The 23,630-nt window shown below is 42.4% G+C and overlaps 1 protein-coding gene across 3 annotated transcripts in view; it reads left to right on the top strand.

Moving 5' to 3' along the window:
- The first annotated feature begins 256 nt into the window (after positions 1-256).
- LRCH1 (leucine rich repeats and calponin homology domain containing 1) overlaps positions 257-23,630 on the top strand; it is a 157,382-nt gene continuing 134,008 nt past the window's right edge. For all 3 annotated transcript variants that reach the window (XM_029936738.1, XM_029936739.1, XM_029936737.1), the window contains exon 1: positions 257-292. In XM_029936738.1, coding sequence (XP_029792598.1) covers positions 283-292 — 10 coding nt within the window. In that variant the 5' untranslated portion in view covers positions 257-282. The remainder of the gene's footprint in view (positions 293-23,630) is intronic.

Consider the following 23,630-nt stretch of genomic DNA (forward strand, 5'->3'; position numbering starts at 1 on the left):
CCAGGCCGTGTGTCCAGGTTTCACACGCAGGATGGGTAGCAAAGGAAGCGCCGTGCGGCTTTATATTCATGTCAGCATTTTCACTTAGGACTGGCGATGGATGTAAACTCACCTTTGCCGCTCTCCTGGTTTATTACTGACGTCTGTTCCGCCTGAGCATATCCAGCTGTGGCCGCGGCCACATCTGTGCTTTACACGTCCACCCACCTTTGTGTTTTGAAAGTAATTTTAGATTTCGTTTGTTTCGCAATGCGGACTCAGAAGAGAAGATGGGTTCCAGCTATGACTCAGGGTGAGTTCCTGTGTCCTAATTCTACATTTCTGGAGCATTTGCACCTGACAGGAATTGACTCAAGGAAACAAAAAGAACAGGAAAGGCCCTAGGCACATACCAGTTGGCCCGGACACAGACTTTTGCCGGCGAGGGGCACAGAGCAAAGTCAGCCACGTGAAATCAAAAACATGGCTCAACATTTTTTCTTTGAATATTTTGTATAGGAAAGGGGGTGATGAAGGTAGGAAGGTAGTTCTAAGTGGTGAACATAGCTTTATAATTAAACACAGGGAATCGTAACTTGAATTGTGATGTCAAAAAGGCTTTGAAAAAGTGACCAGTTTTGAGACTTTTAAAAAGCAGAAGTGTTAGAGGCCAGGCTTCCTATTTTAGGAGACGAGTGGCAGGAAGGTGGGGCTGCAAGCTGTCCGGCTGTGATTGGGGAGGCAGACAATAAAAAAATGGCTCCTTCCCTTGAAGCCTGCCTGGCTTGAGTGGTTGTGTCTTTGATGCTGGGAGAGCTTGGGGCTGGTGGGTTCTGAACTTGCCCTGCAGCTCTGAAGAGAGCTGTGATCCTAGGGAACACGCAGGGCCCCTGGCGCCTCCCCCGCGCCCCTAAGCGCTCCTGTGGGGGGGGGGGTGCGGCGTGATGTGGTGCAGTCTGCTGTAGTGACGGTAAGTCAGACAAAAAAATTACTTGTTACTTGCAAGGATCTTGAATCAGTTGGCTTATGTCAGTCATGCTTCCGTTTTTATCGTGTAAGACACTGGTGTTGCCATGAATAGAAGAAAGTTGGGGGCATTTTTCAATCTTGAATTTTATCTTAAGCATATATATGGAAATGAAATATATTCAGAAGAACAGAGAGATCTTTGTTAGGGTGTGAAAGAATGCCCGTGAGAATTTACAGGCATGAATAGACAAAGGGGACCAAATGAGGAAGTGTTTTCTGGAGATGATGGGAAATCCCGTCGGGGGTAGGCTGGCAGCTGTGATCAAAATTACACACAGGTAGTGGTTGATGCTGGTACTCAAGGCTTCTGGGCCCATGGTGGTCAGCAGTTTGCCCAGTGCTTGGGCTGCGGAATTTGGGGAGCAAAGGCAGTATTTCCACTGCCTCTAGCAGGCAGTGCAGCTCAAAATACTTACGTTTTCAAATGGATTTCAAAAGACTCACCACTGATAGGTTTGAATAGATTTCGTATTTATTACCATAAGCATAACTCTAAGAGAGTTCCCAAGTCGGTTAATACCATAGATCATCATTCGTGGGTTCTGGTTTTGCAAATTTGCCCACTTAGTAAGGCTTATGTGTAACCCCAAATCAGTACTCGTGGTACCTTTGTGGTCATTTGCAGCACAGTGGCCAAAATCTGAGTTGCTGAAGGTTGAATTCAGACTAGGCGATGCTCTGCCTTCTTGCTTCAGCTCTCGTATTGTGTCTGTTACAGTGGGCCACATTTTCTTTTTGTAATTTCTGTCCCTTTTAATGTGACTTTACTATTTAAAATGCCCCCAAGCTAGTGCTGAGTGCTGCCAAGTGTTCTAAGTGCAAGACCCAAAGAATGCAAAAATACTAATGCAAAGGGATACATGCAACCCTATGTTTATAGCAGCATTATTTACAATAGTATTACTCAGCCATAAACAAGAATGGAGTCTTGCCATTTGCAATGACATGGGTGGAGCTCCAGAGTATTATGCTAAACAAGTCAGTAAGAGAAAGACCAATACCGTATGATTTCACTCAAAAGTGACATTTAAGAAACAGAACAAAAGAGCAAAGGGGGAGAGAAAAGGAGAGACAAATCAAGAAATAGACTTAACTATATAGAACACATTGATGGTTACCAGAGGGAAGATGGATGGGGAGGGGGGGTGAAATAGGTGATGGGGATTAAGGAGGGTACTTGTCATGAGCATCAGGTATTGCATAGAATTGCTGAGTCACTATATTGTACACCTGAAACTAATACCACGCTGTATGTTAACTAACTGGAATTTCAATAAAAACTTTAAGAAAATAAGGTGCAATGTGTCTTTTGGAGAAAATGTGTATGTTAGGCAGTTTTTTTTTTTAAAGTTTATTTATTTAGAGAGGGAGAGATAGCATGCAAGCAGGGGAGGGACAGAGAGAGAAAGAGAGGGAGAGAGAGAGAATCCCAAGTAGGTTCTACACTGTCAGCACGGAGCCTGATGCGGGCTCTTGAAGCATGAGATCATGACCTGAGCTGAAATCAAGAGTCAGATGCTCAGCCAACTGAGCCACCCAGGCATCCCTGCTAGGCAGCTTTGCTCAGGTGTGAGTTAATAGTGCTGTTGGTCCTGGATGCAGGGCTAATGGATCAGCAACATGTATCAAATAAGGGGTTTTAAAACTGAAATACACATAGAATAAGGTCATGTATTGATGGGTTGACTAAAATGTGACCAGAGGTATGTAGGGAACCTAATCCTGTATGTCCCCTAGTAACAGGCTTTGGTATTTGCTAATCCAGTGTTCAAGGTGACTATATGGGACAAAAATGCAACAAATAATAAGGATCAACTGTATGTAGGAGCTCCTTTTCTTCCATGCCACCTGTCTTCTCCAATTTCTAGGAGCATGGATTACAAACCACGGTACCTCACCTACAGTACCGGAAGTTCTGGGAGCCTGTGGGAGGTTCTTGCTACTATTGGTAGTTGGTCTGTCACCGTAAGTGTGGAAGTGTGTTGCCATGCGGGTCCGCAACCACACATCTAGCAAAGCAGAGCGGGATTTAAACGTTACCGTTTGTGAGGCAATGTCAGAGTAAGTCCATGCATGGTGTACTTTTTCCTTTGCAAGTTCCAGAAACAGCACTATTTATTTATGTGTAAAATGGCCTCTTTTGAGCAGTTCTGGGGGTGGTTTCCCCTGGTGCTCTTGCAGCGTGGGTGCCCCAGTGCAGTGTACAGTCCGTCTAAAATAGGCACGCAAGAGCCTGGCCATCTGCGGGAGATGGTGGCAGATTTATAGATGCTCTTGCATCTGAACGGATAATATTCTACAGGTTCAAGGAGAAGTCCAATTTCAAAAAACTCGGTACTCCCTGTGACTTTTTCTTTTGTAGTTTCACACCCCATCCACCACCCTAACCCACCCTCCAAGAGAGAAAAGGACACAAACAAAACGGCCTTGTTCTGTGTTTTGAGGAAATGGATTTGTGAGGTTATTTGGTTAGACAATGAATTAAAGTGTCAGGACTTCCGGGATGAGCTTTTGGGAAAGGAAATGTGTGTACTGCAGAGCCCTGCTCGGCCCTTAACAACTTGCCCTCTGCCTACAGAACCGTGGGTAGCATCGTGGTCTACATGCCCCCGGGCGAAACACTAAATTGTGTGTGTGTGTGTGTGCGCGCGTGCGCTCGTGTGTGGGGATATTTATTTATTTATTTATTTTTAATGTTTAATTATTTTTTGAGAGAGAGAGAGAGAGACAGACAGAGCATGAGCAGGGGAGGAGCAGAGAGAGAGGGAGACACAGAGTCTGAAGCAGGCTCCAGGCTCCTAGCTGTCAGCACAGAGCCCGATGCACAGCTTGAACTCACGAACTGTGAAATCATGACCTGAGCTGAAGTCAGACACTTGGTGACTGAGCCCCCTGGGCATCCCCATTTATTTATATATTTTTTAATGTTTATTTATTTTTGAGAGAGAGACAGAGACAGACACACACACACACTCACACACATGGCATGAGCAGGAGAAGGGCAGAGAGAGAAGGAGACACAGACTCTGAAGCAGGCTCCAGGCTCTGAGCTGTCAGCACAGAGCCTGATTCCAGGCTCGGACTCAAGAATTGTGAGATTGTGACCTGAGCCGAAATCGGACACTTAAGTGACAGAGCCACTCAGGTGCCCCTATTTATTTATGTATTTAAGTAAAATACACATCTTAATTCAATAGTGTTGAGTATATTTGTGTTGTTTATGGCCAGTCTCCACCCCTTTCTTCATCTTGCAAAACTGAAATCCTGTACCCCAGTCCTCCTGCTCCCAGATCCTGGAATCCACCACTCTACTTTCTGTAAGCATGAATTTGACTATTCTTGGTACTTCAGGTAAGTGGAATCATTCAGTATTTGCCTTTTTGGGACTGGCTTATTTCACTTAGCATATAGTGTCTTCAAGATTCACCTAAATTGTAGCACGTGTCAGAAATTCCCTCCTTTTAAAACTGAATAGTAGTCTCTTGAATGTATATACTACGTTTTGTTTACCCTGTCTGTTGATAGATACTTGGGTGCCTTCCACTTTTTGGCCATCGTGAATAATGCTGGCATGAATGTGGGTGTAAGGATCTGTTCAAGACCCTGCTTCCAGTTCTTTGGGCATATACCCAGAAGTGGAATTGCTGAATCATGTGGTAATTCTATTTTTAAGTTTTTGAGGAACCGCCATGCTGTTTTCCGTGGCTGCTGCACCGTGTTACATCCCATCAACAGGGCACGACGAGAGTCCCCGTTTTTCCACGTTCTCTCCAGCACTTCTCATTGCTGTTGATTTGATAGTAGTCATCCTAAGGGGTGTAAGGGATCTCACTGTGGTTTTGATTTGCATTTTCCTAATAATTAGTGATGTTGAGAATTTGTTCATGCACTTTTTGGCCTTTCATATATCTTCTTTGGAGAAATGTCTACTTAAGTTCTTTGCCCATTTTTCAGTTGGGTGGTTTTATTGTTGTTGAGGTGTAACTTTCCTTTATATGTTCTGGATATTAAATGCTACCCAATGTTAAATGTGGTAGTTGGAGAGGGGATGATTAGCAATCATCTCATTGTTCAGAAGTAATTAGAGGCTTTTAAAAGGTTAAATGTCTTGTCCTCTGAGGTTGATTCAATGTCTTCTGGCATTCTGAATTTTCTTATCCAATCCAATCCGTGAAATGTCACAAAAACACAAAAGAATTTAAGTCTTAGGTGAATAAGGATTTCCATAGCAATGCTTAGGGAGCTGGCTACCCCGTACCTGCCAAGCTTCGCCCTGTTAAGTTTCTTTTTCACCCTGGGAAGATCCTGGGGGAGCAGAGTGCTTCCTGTGGGGGGCAGGTCTCTGCAGGGTCACCAGAGTCGGGGACTTTAGGAACATAAGCTTGACTTGATGGTGACAGACAGCATTGCTAACTCTTGACATCCAGCTAATGAGTCCAAGTTTTCAGCTTTTTTATTGGTAAGAAAGAGCCTGTTTCATAAACCTGAGAGTTAACAGCTGGTGTGTTGTTGTTGGGTGTGTAACCTGGATGTTCTTGTGTCTGCCGACTTGCAGCCTTGCCTTGTACATGCAAGATCCTGGCCTCAGCCATTGGTTTCACGGTGGCTACCTTGGATGTGGATTCAAAAGATCAGAATTTGAATCACATCTCTTCCCATTCTAGCTGTGTAGGCTGGAGGAGGCCACTTAACCTGTCCATGCCTCAGAGGTGTCAGGAAGATGAAATGTGACTAGGAATAGCAGGTCCTGAGGAATCTTTGGTGCAAATTGAAAAGAGCCTATATTTTTGAAGGTGGGAAGGGCTTTGGAGATGATCTAGTTTCAGGAATATTTGAGATTCGGAGGAATTTAAGTGCATTTTTGTTGTTCCCTTAATGTAGCACTTGGGAGTGTCAATGATTACCACCCAGAACGTGTGTCATTTAATCTGGAATGAGGTGTCCATTCAGGGTTAAGGGGACTGGTTTTAGATTAGTCTCTAGTGGGTCTGAATTATTCCCTTGCAAGTTTATAGTGTCTGTAGCCTTAGACAAACTACTTAACTTCTTGGAAACAGTCTTCCCATGGGATTAAGTAAAAATAAAAGTCTTTTTTTTTTTAACTTCTAGGGGTGTGGTGAGGGTTGAATGGGCTAAATTCATGCAAAGCCCTTAGCACAACGGCTGGTGCACAGAAAATACTCAGTGTCATTATTGTTTCTTAATCAAAGGGCATTGCTTTTGATCCCCCTCCGAGCAACATGCTTCTCTGAACACCAGGCTGAAGATCTGCCTGGTCAGAGTGGTTTTGATAGCCACTGTTCAGGACTTAAAAAACAAAAACAGTAAATTTAAATTTAAAACAGTAAATTAAATAATAATAATAATGTCTTTCTTGCTGAATACATGGCTGTATTTTTATCATAAGATGTCTGTGTGTTGTGGCTCCATTTTTTAAAAATTTTTCATTCATTTTTTGAGAGAGAGAAAGACAGAGCATGAGCAGTGGAGGGGCAGAAAGTGGAAGACATAGAATCCAAAGCAGGGTCCAGGCTCTGAGCTGTCAGCACAGAAGAGTCTGGAGCGGGGTTCAAACTCACAAACCGTGAGATCGTGACCTGAGCCAAAGTTGGATGTCCAACCAGCTGAGCCACCCAGGTGCCCCTGTAGCTTTGTCTTTTAAATAATTTTGTGCCTGTTGCAGTTTATATGATCTAGGAAGGAGAAGCCCTCTTCTTCATTATATGCTCAGAGATACAGATAATCTCCAGATCACTTCTTTCTGGCATGGCATTGTATTTGGAGCATGGGTGTGTCTGATCACTAAGGGAGTAACAAAGCCACACTGTGGAGATCTGAGGTATTGGGCAGCGGTCCAGTTTCCTCCTGACCCTGACTCAGGTCTTCCCTGAAATCTTCCGTTAGCCTCATTCTCTGTCAGCAGCCTCCTTACATAACCCAAAGGCTTTGTTTCCAGCGCTGATGTCTGCGAGGCGTTCTGTGTCTAGTAGAAGAGAACTGGAGGAGAGTACATATGTGTCACCGGAGCGGGGAGTTGAAGTGGAAAATTGTGGATGTTTACATTGAATATGGTCAATAAATTTGAAATTATACCTACCACAGACAGCTTAATTCTGTTAGCAAGCTCTTTAAGTATTGGCATGTTAACACTTTTTAATCTACCTTCACCTCTTTAAATCAGATGCTTTAATATTCAAAATATGATGCTAGAGGTTATATTCTGCAGACCCCAGTGGCTCTGTTTCAAATAATGATAGTAAAGTCTTTAAGTTCAATGATATACAGATTTTTGGGGGGGTACAGTGATACTCTCTAAAATCGTTTGTTCTTAATTGGACAATACTAACCATAATATAATAATAACAGAATATAACATAACATAATAACATAATATAATAATAACAATGATATTGTTGAACTTTCCTTTTAAAATTAATTTGTTGATCCCCTCCCTCCCCAGTTTGTTATGTTGGCTCAATGAAATTTTTCCTTCTGTTATAGAAACAGTGAAAGGAGTATTGATGAAACATCTAGGGATAGGGATGTCAGAGTTAGCAAATAAAAGTAGAGGACACCCCACTTGCATTTGAATTTCACATAAACAATGATTTTTTTTTTTTTTAGGTACAGGTATGCCCCATGCAAAAGTTAAATAGGAGTTTCAGATAAACAAGAAATAATGTTTTTGTGTATCTCCCAGGCAATATTTCGGACATAATTACACTAAAAAAAATAATTGGCTATTTATTTGAAATTCAAGTCCCTCAGTTTTGTGTGTGTGTATTTCCCATGTGCAAGACTGGCATTTGTCGCTTTTCTCCCCCATGATGCTGCATAAGCATGAGTCACATGCTCTGAAGCAGAGCAGGCTAAACGGGGTCTTGTTAGCCTTGTTCTGCTCTCAGCCTCTCCATTCCTGCAAGGTTTGTCTTTTTCTAACCTTTTTTTTTTTCGTGATCCAAGGACTGAGATGTCCCAGAACAGTCTGATGAGAATTTGTGACCTGCTTTGAGCTAGATGAAGTAGGAGCATGAGTACTTTGATTTCATCCCAGCACTATCCAGGTTGCAGCCCTCCCTCTGAGGAAGCAGACAGTGTGCTGACCGTGATCAAATCCGCAGCAGGCAAACTGTATTTGTTCTAATGCAGGGATGAGAGTGAAAGGTGCATAGGCGAGTCTTCTGGGCCATACCGGGTACAGGCTGAGGTGTGAGCAAAAACTCAGACGCATCTGGGGCACCTGGGTGGCTCAGTCGGGTAAGCGTCAGAGTCTTGACTTTGGCTCAGTTCATGATCTCACGGAACGTGGGCTCAGGCTCTGTACTGGGCTCTGTGCTGACAGACGTGGAGGCTGCGTGTGATTCTCTCTATCTCTCTCTGTCTCTTTCTCTGTCTTTTTCTGGCCCTCCCACACTTGTGGGTATATGCTGTTTCTCAAAATAAATAAACATTAATAAAAAAAAAAAGAAAATCTCAGATGGATGAGAAAAACGTTGGGCTGAGTGGCAGGCAATGAAGTCATGGCACTGTTTGCTCAAGAAATCAACCCAGCAAGTCCCTGGGAGAGGCAATCCAGTTGGCACATGGCACCATGGAGACGTGCATTGAAAGAGTCATCTTCATCTCCCCATTCCAAAACTTAACCATCCTGAGCTTAAAACCATTTCTCTCCAAGGAAAGTTGGACTGGCAGGAAACCCCACGTGTCTGGAATTATCTCTCTGAGTCCTTTATAAACAAATAGACCAAGACTTGGAAGGGAACACCTTAGGTTACGGAGTGTTTTCCTGGGCTGGGCTCCAGAGCTTCCTGACTCTTGAACAATAATGTGTTCTTTCCATGCTGCTGTACGTATTTATTTTACAGCAGTCTTGTGCTTTGTATCCATTCGTCTCTGCTTGGAAACATACTGTGCTGCAGGAGCCGAGGAACAGAAACTGTGAGGTCTTTTCTGTTCAGAGGCTCCGTAGACTCTGGGTGTCTGGTTCTCAACAACGGCTCTGCCTCCACTCCTCATTCCTTTCCCTCCTCCTACTCCTTTTTCTTAATAATCCTAGCATGGTTTTTTCCTCATCATGTGCCTGTTAATATTTTTGTTGGGCATTCTTGACTGGGATTTCTAAACATCCTGATAGGGGAAGTTGGGTATTTCTTCATGTGATAAATTCCTTAAGGAGAGAGTTGCGGTTTTGATTTTTAGTTTTCTGTTTTCATTCAGTTTCCTTTGCCATCTGAACATGTAACATTTCTGGTTATAAGGCCTACACTGAACTGTAATTTGTGATAGTGACTGGGAGATGTGATTGGAATTCTTACTTTAGGTTGAATAGTGACAATTCACTTGTAAGATAAAAGGTGCCAGAACTAGATTTGGTCTGGTCCAACACTTACCCCTCACTGGAGGAAATGGACACTCAAGAGGTGTGAAGTAACTTCCCTATAGTCACACAAGAGAGTTAGTGGAAATTCTGTGAGTGGGGCTGGGGTGCTGAACTCCTGAGCAGAACTCTCACCCAACTGTTGAAGAAACAAGAGTTCAGGATGGTTTAACTTTTCATTGAAATATTCCCTCCAGTCCCCCATTTCTAATTTGAACAGGTGTTTTTGGTGGCAGTTATTCTAAAATGCTCTATCTTCTGAAGTCCAAACTGATGCTGTAGAATCTCCTTTAACCTTTTCTCAGTTTCCTCCTTCTCTTCATTATCCTCTGAGTATCAGTCACGTGTGGCTTGTTACACAGAAGCCCTGTGCTCGCATGGAATATTGAGCCCTCTGCCTCTGTTACCCTAAGCCTCCCGTATGTCAGACCTTCTCAGCGCATAGGTTTGATACTATAAGGTTTTGGTATCCTTCCTCCTTGTCACTTACCACTTTTTGTTCCCTTCTCTAGTCATACGTTTAGTAGCATTTTCTTGCTCCCCAGTCTCACTTTGCTGGCTTTATTTTTGTGGTGAACCAAGAAATCCCAAGCCTCTTGGAAGTATGTATATTTTGTTTATGTTTTCATAGAAAGATGTCTGGAAGAGTGGGTACCTTTTTGTGACTGGTGGGATTTGGCAAGGATTTTTACTTTGTCTTTATGCTTTTCTATAGATTGGGACTTTGTTTTAAGACAAAGACTAAAATTTTTTGCAATTAGGAATGAGGCTATTTTATTTGGAAACCTCATGGGCTTCTGTGATAAATAAATAGATTCTGAGTGAGGACTGTGTTTATCCTGAGACCACGATACATTTATTTCTTCTCATTGGAGAGGTTGAAGCAAAGTTCTACACTTGTCTTTTTTTTTTCTTTAATTTTTTAAAAAATGTTTATTTATTTTAGAGAGAGACAGAGAGTGAGTGGGGGAAGGGCAGAAGGGGGGAGACCCAGAATCTGAAGCAGGCCCCAGGCTCCGAACTGTCAGCACAGAGCCCCATGTGGGGCTCGAACTTAGAGACTGAGAGATCATGATGGCAGGTGCTTAACCACCCTGGCTAAGCCACCCAGGCACCTCTATAGTTGCATTAAACTAAGTCCAAGGCCACCTTTACTGTGATATCATTGTCTGAATAGCCACCTTCCACTACCTGTCTCAGCTCAGACTCCAAAACACTGTTATTGTACTTCTAGTATGGCTTTTGCTATGTTCCATTTTTTCCTCCCTGTGCATTTCCTGTCCTCTGCTCAGCCTGTGCCTCTGTCATCTTCGGTCTAACCCTTGCGCTCAGGAGGTATCCAGAAGCAGGTATTTGTTGAACGACCTCTACAGTGGCTTGTCATGTGTGCGGTTGATTACCTGCGGAATTTTAGGTTTGTCTCGACGGTTGAGGCTGTCACTGAGGGACTCCAGGAATGTACCAAGCTGCTCCGTGCAATGCATAAAATGTTAGGAGATGTTACATTAGACACGCCCCACTCAGCGTTTCTGGATCTAATAGGGCATTCCAGCTTTTAGGTGTCAAGTAACTGAGGCAGAGAAAGGGACTTTGGGGTAATTAAGGTCATATAATGAAAAATAATTGAATCGAAAAGACGTCAACCTAATCTGATCCATTAGTTGGCTGAAGTTATATATGTATATATTTTTTGAATGAAAATTCCAATTTGCAAGGGCCTTTCAGTTTTCAATTACATTGAAATGTAATTCATTCGTGTGGTCAGATAATGAGCCCCACTCCCAATAGACGTCCATCCAAATCCTGATCCCTGGAGCCTGTGAATACATTACCTTCCATGGCAGGAAGGATGCTGCAGGTGTGATTGAGTTAAGGATCTTGAGGTGGAGGATTATCTTGGATTTTCCCGGTGAATCTAACATAATTACAAGCATTCTTATAAGTGGGAGGTGGGAAGATCGGTCAGAGAAGGAGATGTGACTGATGGGAAGGAAACAGAGGTGCCAGTGACACAGAGCCAGGAGCCCAGGAATGCAGGCAGCCTCTAGAAGCTAGAAGAGGTGAGGAATGAACCTTCTCGAGGAACCCAGCTCTGCCAACCCCTTGATTTTAGCCTTGTAACACCCATTCCTGACTTCCTACCTCCACAGCTTAGGGTGATACATTTGTGTTGTTTCAGGCTGCTAAGTTTGTGGTGATTTGTTACAGTGGCAGTAGGAAACTGATACAGTCTGCATTCATAACTTTGTAGTTTCTGGATTCTTGGTGGGCTGTGAGTGCCAGATACTTGGACCTGGATGAAGAGATGGGGTTCTCACAGGGTGCCAGGCCAAAGAACTTGCCCTTCCTATATATTCTCAAGCGATCAGAAGATCCCTCACGCACAGACTCCCCCGTTCGCTCTGCAACAGCACACGCCCGTGCACACACCCGGAAGTAGTTGGGAGAAAGAACACATATTTCAGTTGGCTTTGACTGAGGGCCTTGGTTCAGATGCTGCGCGGAATCTGACAACTGTGCCGAGGAAAAGGTAGGACAAGCTGTTACCTCCCTCAGGTTGGAACCAACACTGTTCACTCACATACGTGGGGTCTGGTATTTTCTGTCAGAAAGAACCAACCGCTTCCTTTGAACATTTCCACTCTCTATGCAAAACATTTAAGTTTTGGTAGCATTTTGCCAATATCATGTGTACTGTAATATAAGACCTCTGGCCCTAGGACACCGTACAGAACGAACTCCTTTGTTGCCTACCAACCAGGTGAATGGCCTCCATGCAAGTGGGGGCTGGGGGAGGGCAGGGCGGATAGGGGCCCTGGAGAAGTGAGGTTCTCTCCATGATGAACTTCAGCGCTGCGAGAAGGATCTACGACACGAAGTGTACCTGTTTATTTATTGTTTTTAATGTTTATTATGTTTGAGAGAGAGAGAGACAGAGTGCAAGTCAGGGAGGGACAGAGAGAGAGGAAGACACAGAATCCGAAGCAGGCTCTGGGCTCCAAGCTGTCAGCACAGAGCCTGACGCGGGGCTCGAACCCACAAACTGTGAGATCACGGCCTGAGCAGAAGCAGCCCTCTCACTGACTGAGCCACCCAGGCGCCCCGTGTTTCCTTCTAATACCGTTTAGAAGTACCAGTCAGTTTTGAAGCGAAGCTGAGGGCAGGGCATTTCCTCTGCTCCGAGGGCAGTCTTGACTTCCATGTCCATGAGGTCCCAGTTCTATAGCCAGAGTCGAAAGGTGGGGAGCCACTCCGTGTTCAGAGGTGAGGCTGGGAGTTGCCGTTGGATGCGCTGTGACCCCATGGTACAGTCAGAGCAGTCGAGGATGTGCGAAGGGGGAATCATGGGTCACAGACGCCTTTCTCAAGTGACCAGAACTTGGGGCCCGGTGGACATTTACTTCCCATAGTCCCAGTCCAGTGTTGTTTCCTAATCTCCTGCACTAACAGTAGTCACAGGGCAGAAGGAAAGTGCAGACCTGTCCCTGGTCTTTTCCAGATGTGGTGCAAAGAGACAGAGGGAAGAGATACTCGCATCAGGACGGCTGATTTGCTTTGGAATTAAAAGGAGACTTACACGTTGTTGTGGCTGTTGCTGATCATATTTTCCACTGACAGTGCCTTGTGTTATTTGGGGTAACTTTGACTTTTATTTCCACTCAATTTGAGGAAAAGACCACGAGACACAATTGGAGTAAATTCTGGAAAAAAGAAGTAAATGCATTGTAGAGTGCTATAAAATCTTTTCATAATAAGTATTTGATGAACATGCTTTTATTTTCCATTATCCTTCAGGAAAGTAAATGCACTGTGTGTCCCTCTTTTAAGCAAAGTGGTCAGAAAACAGTGTAATCCTCTTTTAGAAACTTGGCTGTCCCTCACCCGCTCATCTCGTGAGGGGAAGAGGGAGGCGTGTAACTGTGTGTTCTGAACCGTCTAAACCGGCTGAGTGAACTGGGTGGAGGCAGCCTCTTCCCAATAATTTCTTAGCATCCACAGGGCCTCGCTGGCTTCAGGTTAGGTGTCCGTGACCTTTAACCTGTCGTCACACTTGAAAATAGGACCGGTAGTTTCAGCATAGGGCGTGCGTACTGCTTCAGTCTGCCTCACCTGCCGAGGTCACCCCCTTTGTCACATGCCCCACGTTTTTGCCTTCCCCATTTTGTGACGCTGTGCCAAGGTGGGGTTCCAGGGCCTTGGAAGAAACCTCTCCCTTCTTCATCCTTGAGGGGGCAGCTTCACTGACCAGACCCAAGCCTCAGTTGTCTCCAAGTTTGGGAACCGCTGTGTCCCCTGCTGTTCACTTGCATGATCCCTGTGACTAAACACTGCATTCTGAGAAAGCTGACAAGGGTCCAGCAATGAAAAAAATGATGTATTTTTATAAACACTTGATGACTGATCTCTTCTCTTTATTTGAAGGGGAGTTTGCTTAAGGAAGAGCTCATGGAGAGCTTTAGGATTTCAGAATGACCAGGGAGGCCTTAGATGAACTAACCAAATAGCTAATTAATTCATCCAACCAGAAAGATTTCTCCAACACCTTCCGGGTAGAGGATTTTGTGCTAGGAAATGTGCTTACGTGTTGAGCACAACAGATGTGGCTCTGTTTCAGGGTGCTCCCAGTCTACGGGGTAATAGACAATATTCAGATAACTAAAGAAAAATCTCTCTCTAACCAGAAACTAAAAGAAAGGTGAGTCCACCATAGGAGAAGTGAGGGGGCTCTGAGAGCACAGGTGGGGAGGGACCAGTTCTGACCTGGGGAAAGGGGGTCAGGAAGATGAATGGGGATTAATCTGCAGGAGGGAGCAGATGATCTGGTTGTCCACTGTCCAGCACACACACAGCTCCTTTCGGGTTTGGCAGGCAGGGGAGGGACCTCTTGACATCTTAAACAAGTGTCCCTACAGAAGGAAGACATGTGAAGAAAGGAGAAAAGGCTGTGTTTGTATTTTACGAGTCACGGTCATCGAGATGTCTGGGAGCCAGTGTCTCCATTTCCTGGTTCTTTGCTTTTGTTGCAGTTCATGGCCTCCATTGTCAAATCAAACAAAAGAGAAACTGGAGGAAGTAGAATGCTCCCTTCTTAGGCCTTCCTTTTAATGCTGGTGCAGAATTATTTGGGAGAGAGTTTGAAATGAGAATCCAAAATGATTTTCCCCTTTGGAGGACTGTAAAAGGTATCATGTAAACCTTGTCTTTAATACTTACCTTATTCTCTCTCTCTTTTTTGCTCCTTACTATATTCAAAGGCAGATTTCCTAAGGTAATACTGATTTATCTGGCCTATTTCAGACCGTATCATCTTGGTTTTTATTTTTTAAATTGTTTTTTTTAAGTTGAGAGTAAAATGGTCCCTCTCTTTATATTTTTTCTTTTAAGACTTGTAAAATTTTATTAATTTATTCACCCATACCTCCCTCTCCAGAGGTGATAACACAATATCTTTCCAGAGGTAATAACACGATATCTTTTCAGATGCATGTTCATCTGCTGTGTTCTGCACCATCTATTATACCAGAGCATTTAGGTCTGCACTATTTATAAAATCAACTGCAAAAGGATTAGGAAAATGGCATAGAATGTAACTTGCTGATTCTGTTAACATACATATTTAAGAGATGACATAACTTTAACATGTTATATGGAAGACAGCTTTACAATCAAAGGAAGAAACCGCTCTAGAGGTGCCGAGTCTAGAAACCTTTGAGTTTTTTGCTCTTGGTTAGGATAGCCATGGTTTGGGAAGCTTTCAGAGAAGATACAGCCCTGTGACCTCAGTTGATTTTGCGTCTGAGAGCCACCCTGCAGTTGGCATCTAATGAGGTGACTACGCCCTCCAAGCCCCCACGCAGGTCCTCTGTAGGTTTTCCAAGGTAACATCTATTTAGGCTAGTGAGGACCTTCCTCTCTCAGCCTGCCCACATTGGACTGAGCTACCACAGCTCCCTCCCTTGGGCTCCTGTGGATGTCGAGGGGCTGGTGTGTGGACCAGACCTTCTGGAGAACACCTGCGAGGCACCCAAGCACCACTGTGCTCCCATGACCCAGAGCTGTGCTGCCCAGGGCTGTAGTCCGCAGCCTCAGTTGGCTGAAGAGCGCTTGGTATGTGGTGGTACACATGAGGACCAGGATTTAATTTAATTTAAATCAATTGTGATTTATACTTTAAAACTGATATTCAAATCGGTGAATGGAAAGCTTGAGCATGTGTGTTTACTTTTTCAACTGTTAATTTTATGCTTGAATATTTCCAATTGGAATTCAGCACCCAAACTTGAGATGTACTATAAATGTAAAATGCACACCATATTTCAGTATTCTAAAAATGTTGAATGCATGTTGAAATGGTAACCCTTTGGATGTGTTAGGTTAAGTAAAATATATTATTAAAATAATTTTTACCTTTTGGGGCACCTGGGTGGCTTAGTTGGTTCAGCTTAGCTCAGGTCATGATCTCATGGCTCGTGGGTTCGAGCCACAGGTCAGGCTCTGTGCTGACAGCTCGGAGCCTGGAGCCTGCTTCCGATGCTGTGTCTCCCTCTCTCTCTGCCCCTCCCCTCTGGTCACGCTCTGTCTCTCTCTCTCTCAAAAATAAACAAACATTAAAAACTTTAAAATTATTTTATCTTTTTAAAAAATACAACTACTAGAAAGTTTAAAATTACTAAGTAGCTTGCCATATTTTTATTGTTGGGCACTGATCTAGAGCTTACTGAAGGAAAGATCCAAGGGCTCTCTTTGTGGTGGTCATGTGAATGTGGCGTTAAGTGCTCTGAGGCACAGTACATACCCTTTTGATTCCATAGTGTCAATATCACCAAAAGGCAACAGGACAGTTCTTGGCCTTAAGGAGACCTCAGTTTTCCCAGCAGAATACAATGGACAGACTGTTATATTCGATAAGAGGTAGATGATGACACATAAAGGATATGAAAGAAGCTTTAATGGTTAAGCAGTGAAATAAAATAGGTCTTTTAAGAAATTATTTTTATGTGTGCCACTTTTGAAGGGGAATCCCTTCAATAAAAATGTGTATATTTATATACACATTTATTAAGATATCTTAACAAATAAATTCATGTAGTTTATCTTTGTCGCACGGTTTTGTTAAATTTTTAAATTTTTTAAAATTTACATCCAAGTGAGTTAGCATATAGTGCAACAATGATTTCAGGAGTAGATTTCCTAATGCCCCTTACCTGTTTAGCCCATCCCCCCTCCCATAGCCCCTCTAGTAACCCTCTGTTTGTTCTTCATATTTTTATTATTTTTTTTATTTTTGCAATTATATTTCTTTTTTTTAATATAATACAATATATATTTTTTTAACATATGAAATTATTTTCCATCATTTACAATATGTTCTTCATATTTAAGAGTCTCTTATATCTTTGTCCCCCTCCCTGTTTTTTTATATTATGTTTGCTTCCCCTCCCTTATGTTCATCTGTTTTATATCTTAAAGACCTCATGGGAGTGAAGTCATGTGATATTTGTCTTTTCTCTGACTAATATTTCTCTGAGTAATTTCACTTAGCTTAATACCTCTAGTTCCATGTAGTTAAAAATGGCAAGATTTCATTATTTTTGATTTTGATAAAAATATATACCACATCTTCTTTATCCATTCATCCATCAATGGACATTTGGGCGCTTTCCATGCTTCGGCTGTTGTTGATGGTGCTGCTATAAACATTGGGGTGCACGTGTCCCTTCTAAACAGCACACCTGTATCCCTTGGATAGATACTTAGTAGTGCAATTGCGGGCTCATAGGGTAGTTCTTTTTTTAATTTTTTGAAGAACTTCCATACTGTTTTCCAGAGTGGCTGCACCAGTTTGCACTCCCACCAGTTCTGTCGCACAGTTTTAAATGTATATAAGCAAGAAGTAAGTTGGTATATGGAAGAAATCACTTGATTTGCCATAATGCTTTGGTGCTGGGCCAGTGATGTTATGGGCTCCAAGTGTAAATTCATAAAAAGAGCTCACAGTTTTGTTGAGATTCGCACCATTTGGAGAGATGGGCTGGCAGATGCTGATTTTGAAGCCCCCCCCTCACCCTCCTTGGCATGAGACCAGTTTGGTCACTCTGAGAGTCACTGTCTTTTCATCTTTGTGTGTTCTGGGGGAAAATGTATAGCTCACATACTAGAGCTGTTCATTTTAATTAGGCTTGTTTTGTGTTTTCAAAGCAAAATCTTAGAAAAAGGATAATTCTGTACTCTGTGCATGCTTGTTAGATAAACAGATGATTTCTAAGAAGACACTAGAATGTTTGAAGATAACAAAGCTGCTTCCTTACTCATCTTTCAGGCCATGTATTTTGTTGATTGTGCATTTGGTCAGCTAAGGACCGAAATTAGAGGATGTTACTTTCATAGAGGCCTCTTGAAATCACAGAATGCAATGGTTATTTGTGAGGCTTCCTGGTTCAGTGTGTGTATACAGGTGTACCTTAGTGGGTCATGTAATTTGTTGAAAGCCCATGATGTTTCCTACTCATCTCCAAGGCAATATAGTTTGCTATTTAAGTACTTGGTCAATTATTGAAGAACCAAATGGAAATCACTTTCATTTTGACCTCTTGAAATTATACAGTGGTCTGTTACTTAATCATACACACACACACACACACACATGCATTGATAGATGACATAATTTATTGAAATCCAATGAAAAACTGCAGAAACCCGTAATTTGTACATTATTATTTCAGATCACCATTATAGATATTACCAGATTTTCAGTTTCCACTAAAAAGAAAAAACCCGTGAACCTCTAAATTTTTAGTTCCCTCTCTCTGTTCTCTCTCCATCAACCATCACTCTCCCCAACCCCCAGTCATTTCTTCTTTGATAATAAAACTCCAGCTTTGTTCAGTCCTCTCCCATCCATCGCTCTAGGTAAGTGGTCTAAAACGTGATTGGCCGGAGCTTTGATTTCTTAACCCTGGCAGTTCCTTAGAATCACTGTGGGATCTTTAAATTCAGATGCTTGGGCTATGCTCACAGAGATTCTGATTTAGTTGGTCTATCCAGCTTAAGCCATTTGGAAAAAGGTTCTTTAACTTGTAGCTGAAGGCTTTCTAGTAGACACAGTATCAATAAGGTGACCACAGAATTTATCATTCAGTCTGGTGTTTTTCTAAATGTCTTCTGAATTCCTACTTCCCACTCATGCTTTTGAAGTGGCTTGGTGCAAACACATTCTCTTCCAGCGTCAAAAACATTAGCAGGTTATTTTGTTTCATAAGCACTTCCTACTCTTTCTTGGTGAGCCAGGCTGTGTGCGGTCAGGCTGGTGATGCCGCCTTCATTAATTATGCCTTTTGAGGCAGTGTGGTGTGATGGTTGGCGATCACTGAATTTTGGGGGCCTCTCGTCTGGTTTCAGAGAGGTGAAATTGTTAAGGAAAGACTAGAAAAAGAACATGAAAAGAATATGAAAACATTGAAAGATGATACATGAAGAAAATTATAAAACTAAAGTCATAAACATCTGCCAAACAAACCCTTGTAGAGAAAACATGTATTAAAAATGTTGAATTCATAAAAGACTAAGATAACCAAACTGTTCTTAGAGAGAAAAACACACACGATTAAGGAAAGATTTAAGAAACAAAGTCTTAATAAAATCATAGATGCTGTTTCTCCATCACATCTAGAATGTTACCTTAAATCATGTTTAATGGTTGACATTTTTGTTTTTCCTTTGAAAATGAATAATTGGTGGGTCCTCCTTGTTTCTGGTCCCTTGTATAATATTACTGTGTTAACTCTCTCTGGTGGGACTTCCAAACTTAGATGAAAGATATTAGGACATTCGAGATGAGCAATGACGTAAGGTGGACTTACTCAATTGTATATCACAGTGCAATATCAAAACATTCTGTCCCAGGGAGAGACAATGGTGACTCAGAAAATCCTGTTGGAGTTGTATTATAATGTGGAAAACCATTCCAGAATTGCTGTCTGACACTGGGCATCTGGGATACTGACTTCATTCCGTGGCCACATGACCTTGTAAATTTAATCGTTGGGGTGCTCTTCTTTTTAGGTCTATGCTAGTTGCCTGCCCACACTGATCAGCACATTGCATAGCACTGAGCCTAAGCTATTGCTTTGATGATTTAGTTCTTACTCATAAAAACACTTCTCCCATGACTAAGTGGCAGAAGATGCAGCTCCTGCAAATTTTGCTTTGTAAAAATCCAGCTTTAATCTTCCATCTGTTCCATCCTCCAGACCTTCAGTGGTATTAGGACCTGCTTTTGTGTTGCTGTTTCCCCAGAATAAAAGAGACTGTACGTGCAAGAGGTTCAGAAATGGTTTTGTTCCCCAAAATGGGTAGTTTTAAACTTTATTTTCTTCTAGTACATGCCCAACTATGGTGTTCAGTGTGGATGGTCTTAAAAATTCCTTTTTATTATTATTATTAAGGGTTTCATGGAAACATTTTGCCACTTTGAGTGTCGGCGAGGAAACTGAGGTGCGGAGCAGTTCCTGGTAGCTGCCCTGCCTCACCTCACCCCTCACACTCCCCTGTGCAGCAGGCACCTCTTGTAGTTACGGTTTGCAAACAATTTGAGTAGCTGCCTTGCATTTCCCTCCTAGAGTTATTCAACATCGTTTCTTGGAAGTGTAAACATGAGGCTGAAAATGAAGTTGTGGTAACACATTTGGCAGAGAAATTGTGTTTTGGGAAAAGAAAAATATCCTGGAGTGAGTTTCAGTTTTGCGTAGCCAATTGGAGCAATCCAAGACCTTGTGCCCTGATGGCAGCCCTTTCTCTTCCCAGATGAGTCTACCTGGGCACATGACCCACTTCCAAATAAAAACCTTGAAAGTAAACGGCACAAAACAGAGACAGAGCCCATTCAGCTTGGCTTTTATACCACAGCACCATAAAAATAATTTATTTGCTATCAAAAGAAGCTTAAAACAGAACCGCCGTCTGACTGATGGCTTTTTCCTCTGCCCTTAAGATGACAGTATCTGTCACCCCAGTCCTTGGTTGTAAGCCTGACCTGTGAAAAAGTATAATAATAATAGTGTGGTGGGGCACCAGCACCTAGTGGCAGACGGTTTAGCTATTATTTTATCAGTTTCTAAAAATGAAAGTAAGTGTAATTTCTTGAGTCACTTAACTTCTAGGTTCTTCCCAGAGACGGTTAAGTATTACCCTATTGAAAAACAGGAATGAACTATCATTTGTTTTTTTTAAAAAGTGGCCCAGAATGAAACCTCGCTTCTCTGGGAAGGTAACTGATCTGAAATACTTTTGTGTATGTGTGTTTCAGGGGCGGCATAACAGCGTTCGGAAAGCTCAGGCTGTCTGTGTCACGGGAACAGCTCTGTGGGCGGGCTTCTGGACGCCTGGATATGTGTTTTTGGTTGTTAATCCTTGGATGCCTTGGATGGGACTAGTCAGGGAGTCAGCCTTTCATTTAGGCAGAGGAGTGTGGTAAATTAGACATGACTTTGGACCCACGTCCCGGAGAACTTGGTTCTCATCCCGGACCAGTTACTTACTAGCTGTGTGGGCAAGTCACTTCATTTGTCAGAACCTCCCTCTTTCCATTTGTAAAATCAGGATGTCGGCTCATCTGTGTGGTCCCTTCTAGCATTGTGTTTTTGTGAGCTGAAGCCTGAGCATGTGACGTGGGGGCTCATAAAGGGTCATCGGAGCTGTGTAGTCCTACTTGCTACTCAGAGACGCTGAGAAGCTGCTAGGTGACACAGAGCAAGACTTGCCCCATGTCACGTCCCGGAAAGGTCTCATGATCTTAGAAGTCACTGGTCCTTCCCTAACCTCATTAAAACGCACATCTACAAGGTGCTTCGGTGGCTCAGTCGGTTAAGTGTCTGACTCTTGATTTCAGCTCAGGCCATGATCTCAGGGTTGTGGGATTGTGCCCCGTGTCAGGCTCCATACTCTGTGCGGATTCTCTCTCTCTCTCTTCCTCTGCCCCTCTCTCTGGCTCATGCCTGCACACACACTCTCTGTCCGGAAAAAACATAAAACAAACAAACAAAAAAGAAAAACAAAAACAAAACACATCAGGCCTTTTCTCTATTGTCATTAAGCTGTGTTTCTGTCTTATTTACTCAGATTCTCCATAAAGAATGATAGCATTTTTTTATAAATTGAAAAAAGTTTTTATTTTTGAGAGAGAGAGAAAGAGAGAGCAAGCAGGGGAAGGACAGAGAGAGAGAAAGAGAGAGACAGAGGGAAAAGAAGATCTGAAGCAGGCGCTGCACTGATAGCAGTGAGCCTGATGCGGGGCTCAGACTCCTGAATTGTGAGATCATGACCTGAGCTAAGTCAGATGCTTAACTGATTGAGCCACCCAAGTGCCTGAAGAATGATAGGTTTTAAGAAAGTTCCTGAAGAACAATAAAAGCTCTCACCCAAGATGGGCCCCCTGAACTAATTTTTCATCGTGATGGGGAGCCATTTCCTTGTTTGTGGGTTCATTCATTCATTCAATAAATATTTTTGAGAATCTGCTGAGTACTGGGTATTATTGGATACTTAGACATAAAGAGAAATCACACACAGGCCTTACCTTCGAGAAGCTTTTTACCCTGGTAGTGACGCCCTCAGTGTGTTACATGAACTATGTACATGTGTGTTCATATATATGAAATGATGGCTACTTCAAATTTTAGCAAAGCTTGGTATGCAGCAAAATTGTTCTTTGTGTTGGCTACACTGAATTTTGCTTTGATATTTTCCCCTCAATTTCTAAGAAAAGTTGCTGCAAATGACAGTAAAGAGCAAGTCCTCTCTGGCATTCATTGTGGAGATGATGTTGAGGACATTGATATTTTACTGTGGTAGCCCCCTCGTGAAGGTCCTCAGTGGGCATTTCTTCGAAGCCTAAGTTTAATATAAAATGAAACAGTAATAACAACAAAACTTAGTGTACCCTGAGTAACTTGGAGGGATTTTCCCCCCTTGTGACTGTACATCTTCTCCTTTGCCATTCATGTTTTCTTGTTTAGTTTTGCTCCTGAGGAGGCTCAGAGTTGAATTCTGTTGTGGTAGCACTTTCCTGCGTCTGTAACTCTCTGTCTATTGTGTTTCCCTGGATGGGTATTAACTATTTTATTACTACTATACGGATGGTGCTTCATCGTTTACTAATATTTTCAGAAAAATCTTGTCAGATCCTTGGGATCGTTAGCTTCATGTCTGAAGTCCCCATTTAAATATTTTCTTCTGATTTATTTTAGTTTCAGAAGTTGGGTTTGAAGCAATGACCAAGTATTTCCAGGAAATCCATTAAGGAATGAATTATTCAGCAGAAAAGGCCCAAAGTTAGGACATGGGTTTACAGGACACAGGCAAGGAGATGATAAAGTTATACAAAAAGAAAATAATTCAGGATAGAAATCTTCAGGGTAATTTATTCATCCAAAGAGATCATACACAAAGCTCAGTGTTTGAAGTCAGAAGAAAGGAAAGTGAACATTTGGATGAAGAGGCTGTTGGGTTGGCATGCTTTTTACTACTGTTTTTCCTTTGGAAGATGGACCAAATTGTGAGCCTTGTAGATTTCATGTGTTGAGACTTAGCTAAAATAGATACTTATGTTGAGACATTTCCTAAATTCTACACTCACATACTCAGTCTTTGTATTACTGCCAGTAACACACTTTACAAAATGCCAGAATTGCATTTTACTCTTTAAATACTGGATTAAATGTATATTCAAGAGAAAGAGTGCATTTAATTTACTTTTGGCTCAGTAATAATTTAAAGTATGAATGGAGATAATGTAATTCTGTTGTCTGTATTGGTTGTTAAGATATTTGGACTCAGAAATACATTTATGTGTTTCCACATTTGACAGATAAAGGGTATGGAGGGCAGACTCCTTCCCAGGTCGGTTCTCAGCCACAAAGTCACCTTCCCCCCACCCCAAACTGGTGTCACCAGTTTCTTGCATATCCGTCTGACTATACCAAAAATAGAAAAGAATATTATTTTCTTCCTGTTTTTATACTAAGGATGATGTGCTGTGTTCATTGTTCTATGATGTATGCATTTATGTTTGCTTAATTCCAGAGGAAAAAAAGGAAAAACATAGAGCAGATGGGGAGTCTGTGGTATTCCCCACTAGAAACAAGTGTGGGGGTCAAAGGACACAAAAACTGTGATTAATTAATTAATCAGAGCATGGAGCTGAGGTGCTTTGGGTATGGTCTGCCATATTTTTATGAAACAGTGGTGA

Source organism: Suricata suricatta, chromosome 4, assembly GCF_006229205.1.
Source record: "Suricata suricatta isolate VVHF042 chromosome 4, meerkat_22Aug2017_6uvM2_HiC, whole genome shotgun sequence".
NCBI lineage: Eukaryota > Metazoa > Chordata > Mammalia > Carnivora > Herpestidae > Suricata > Suricata suricatta.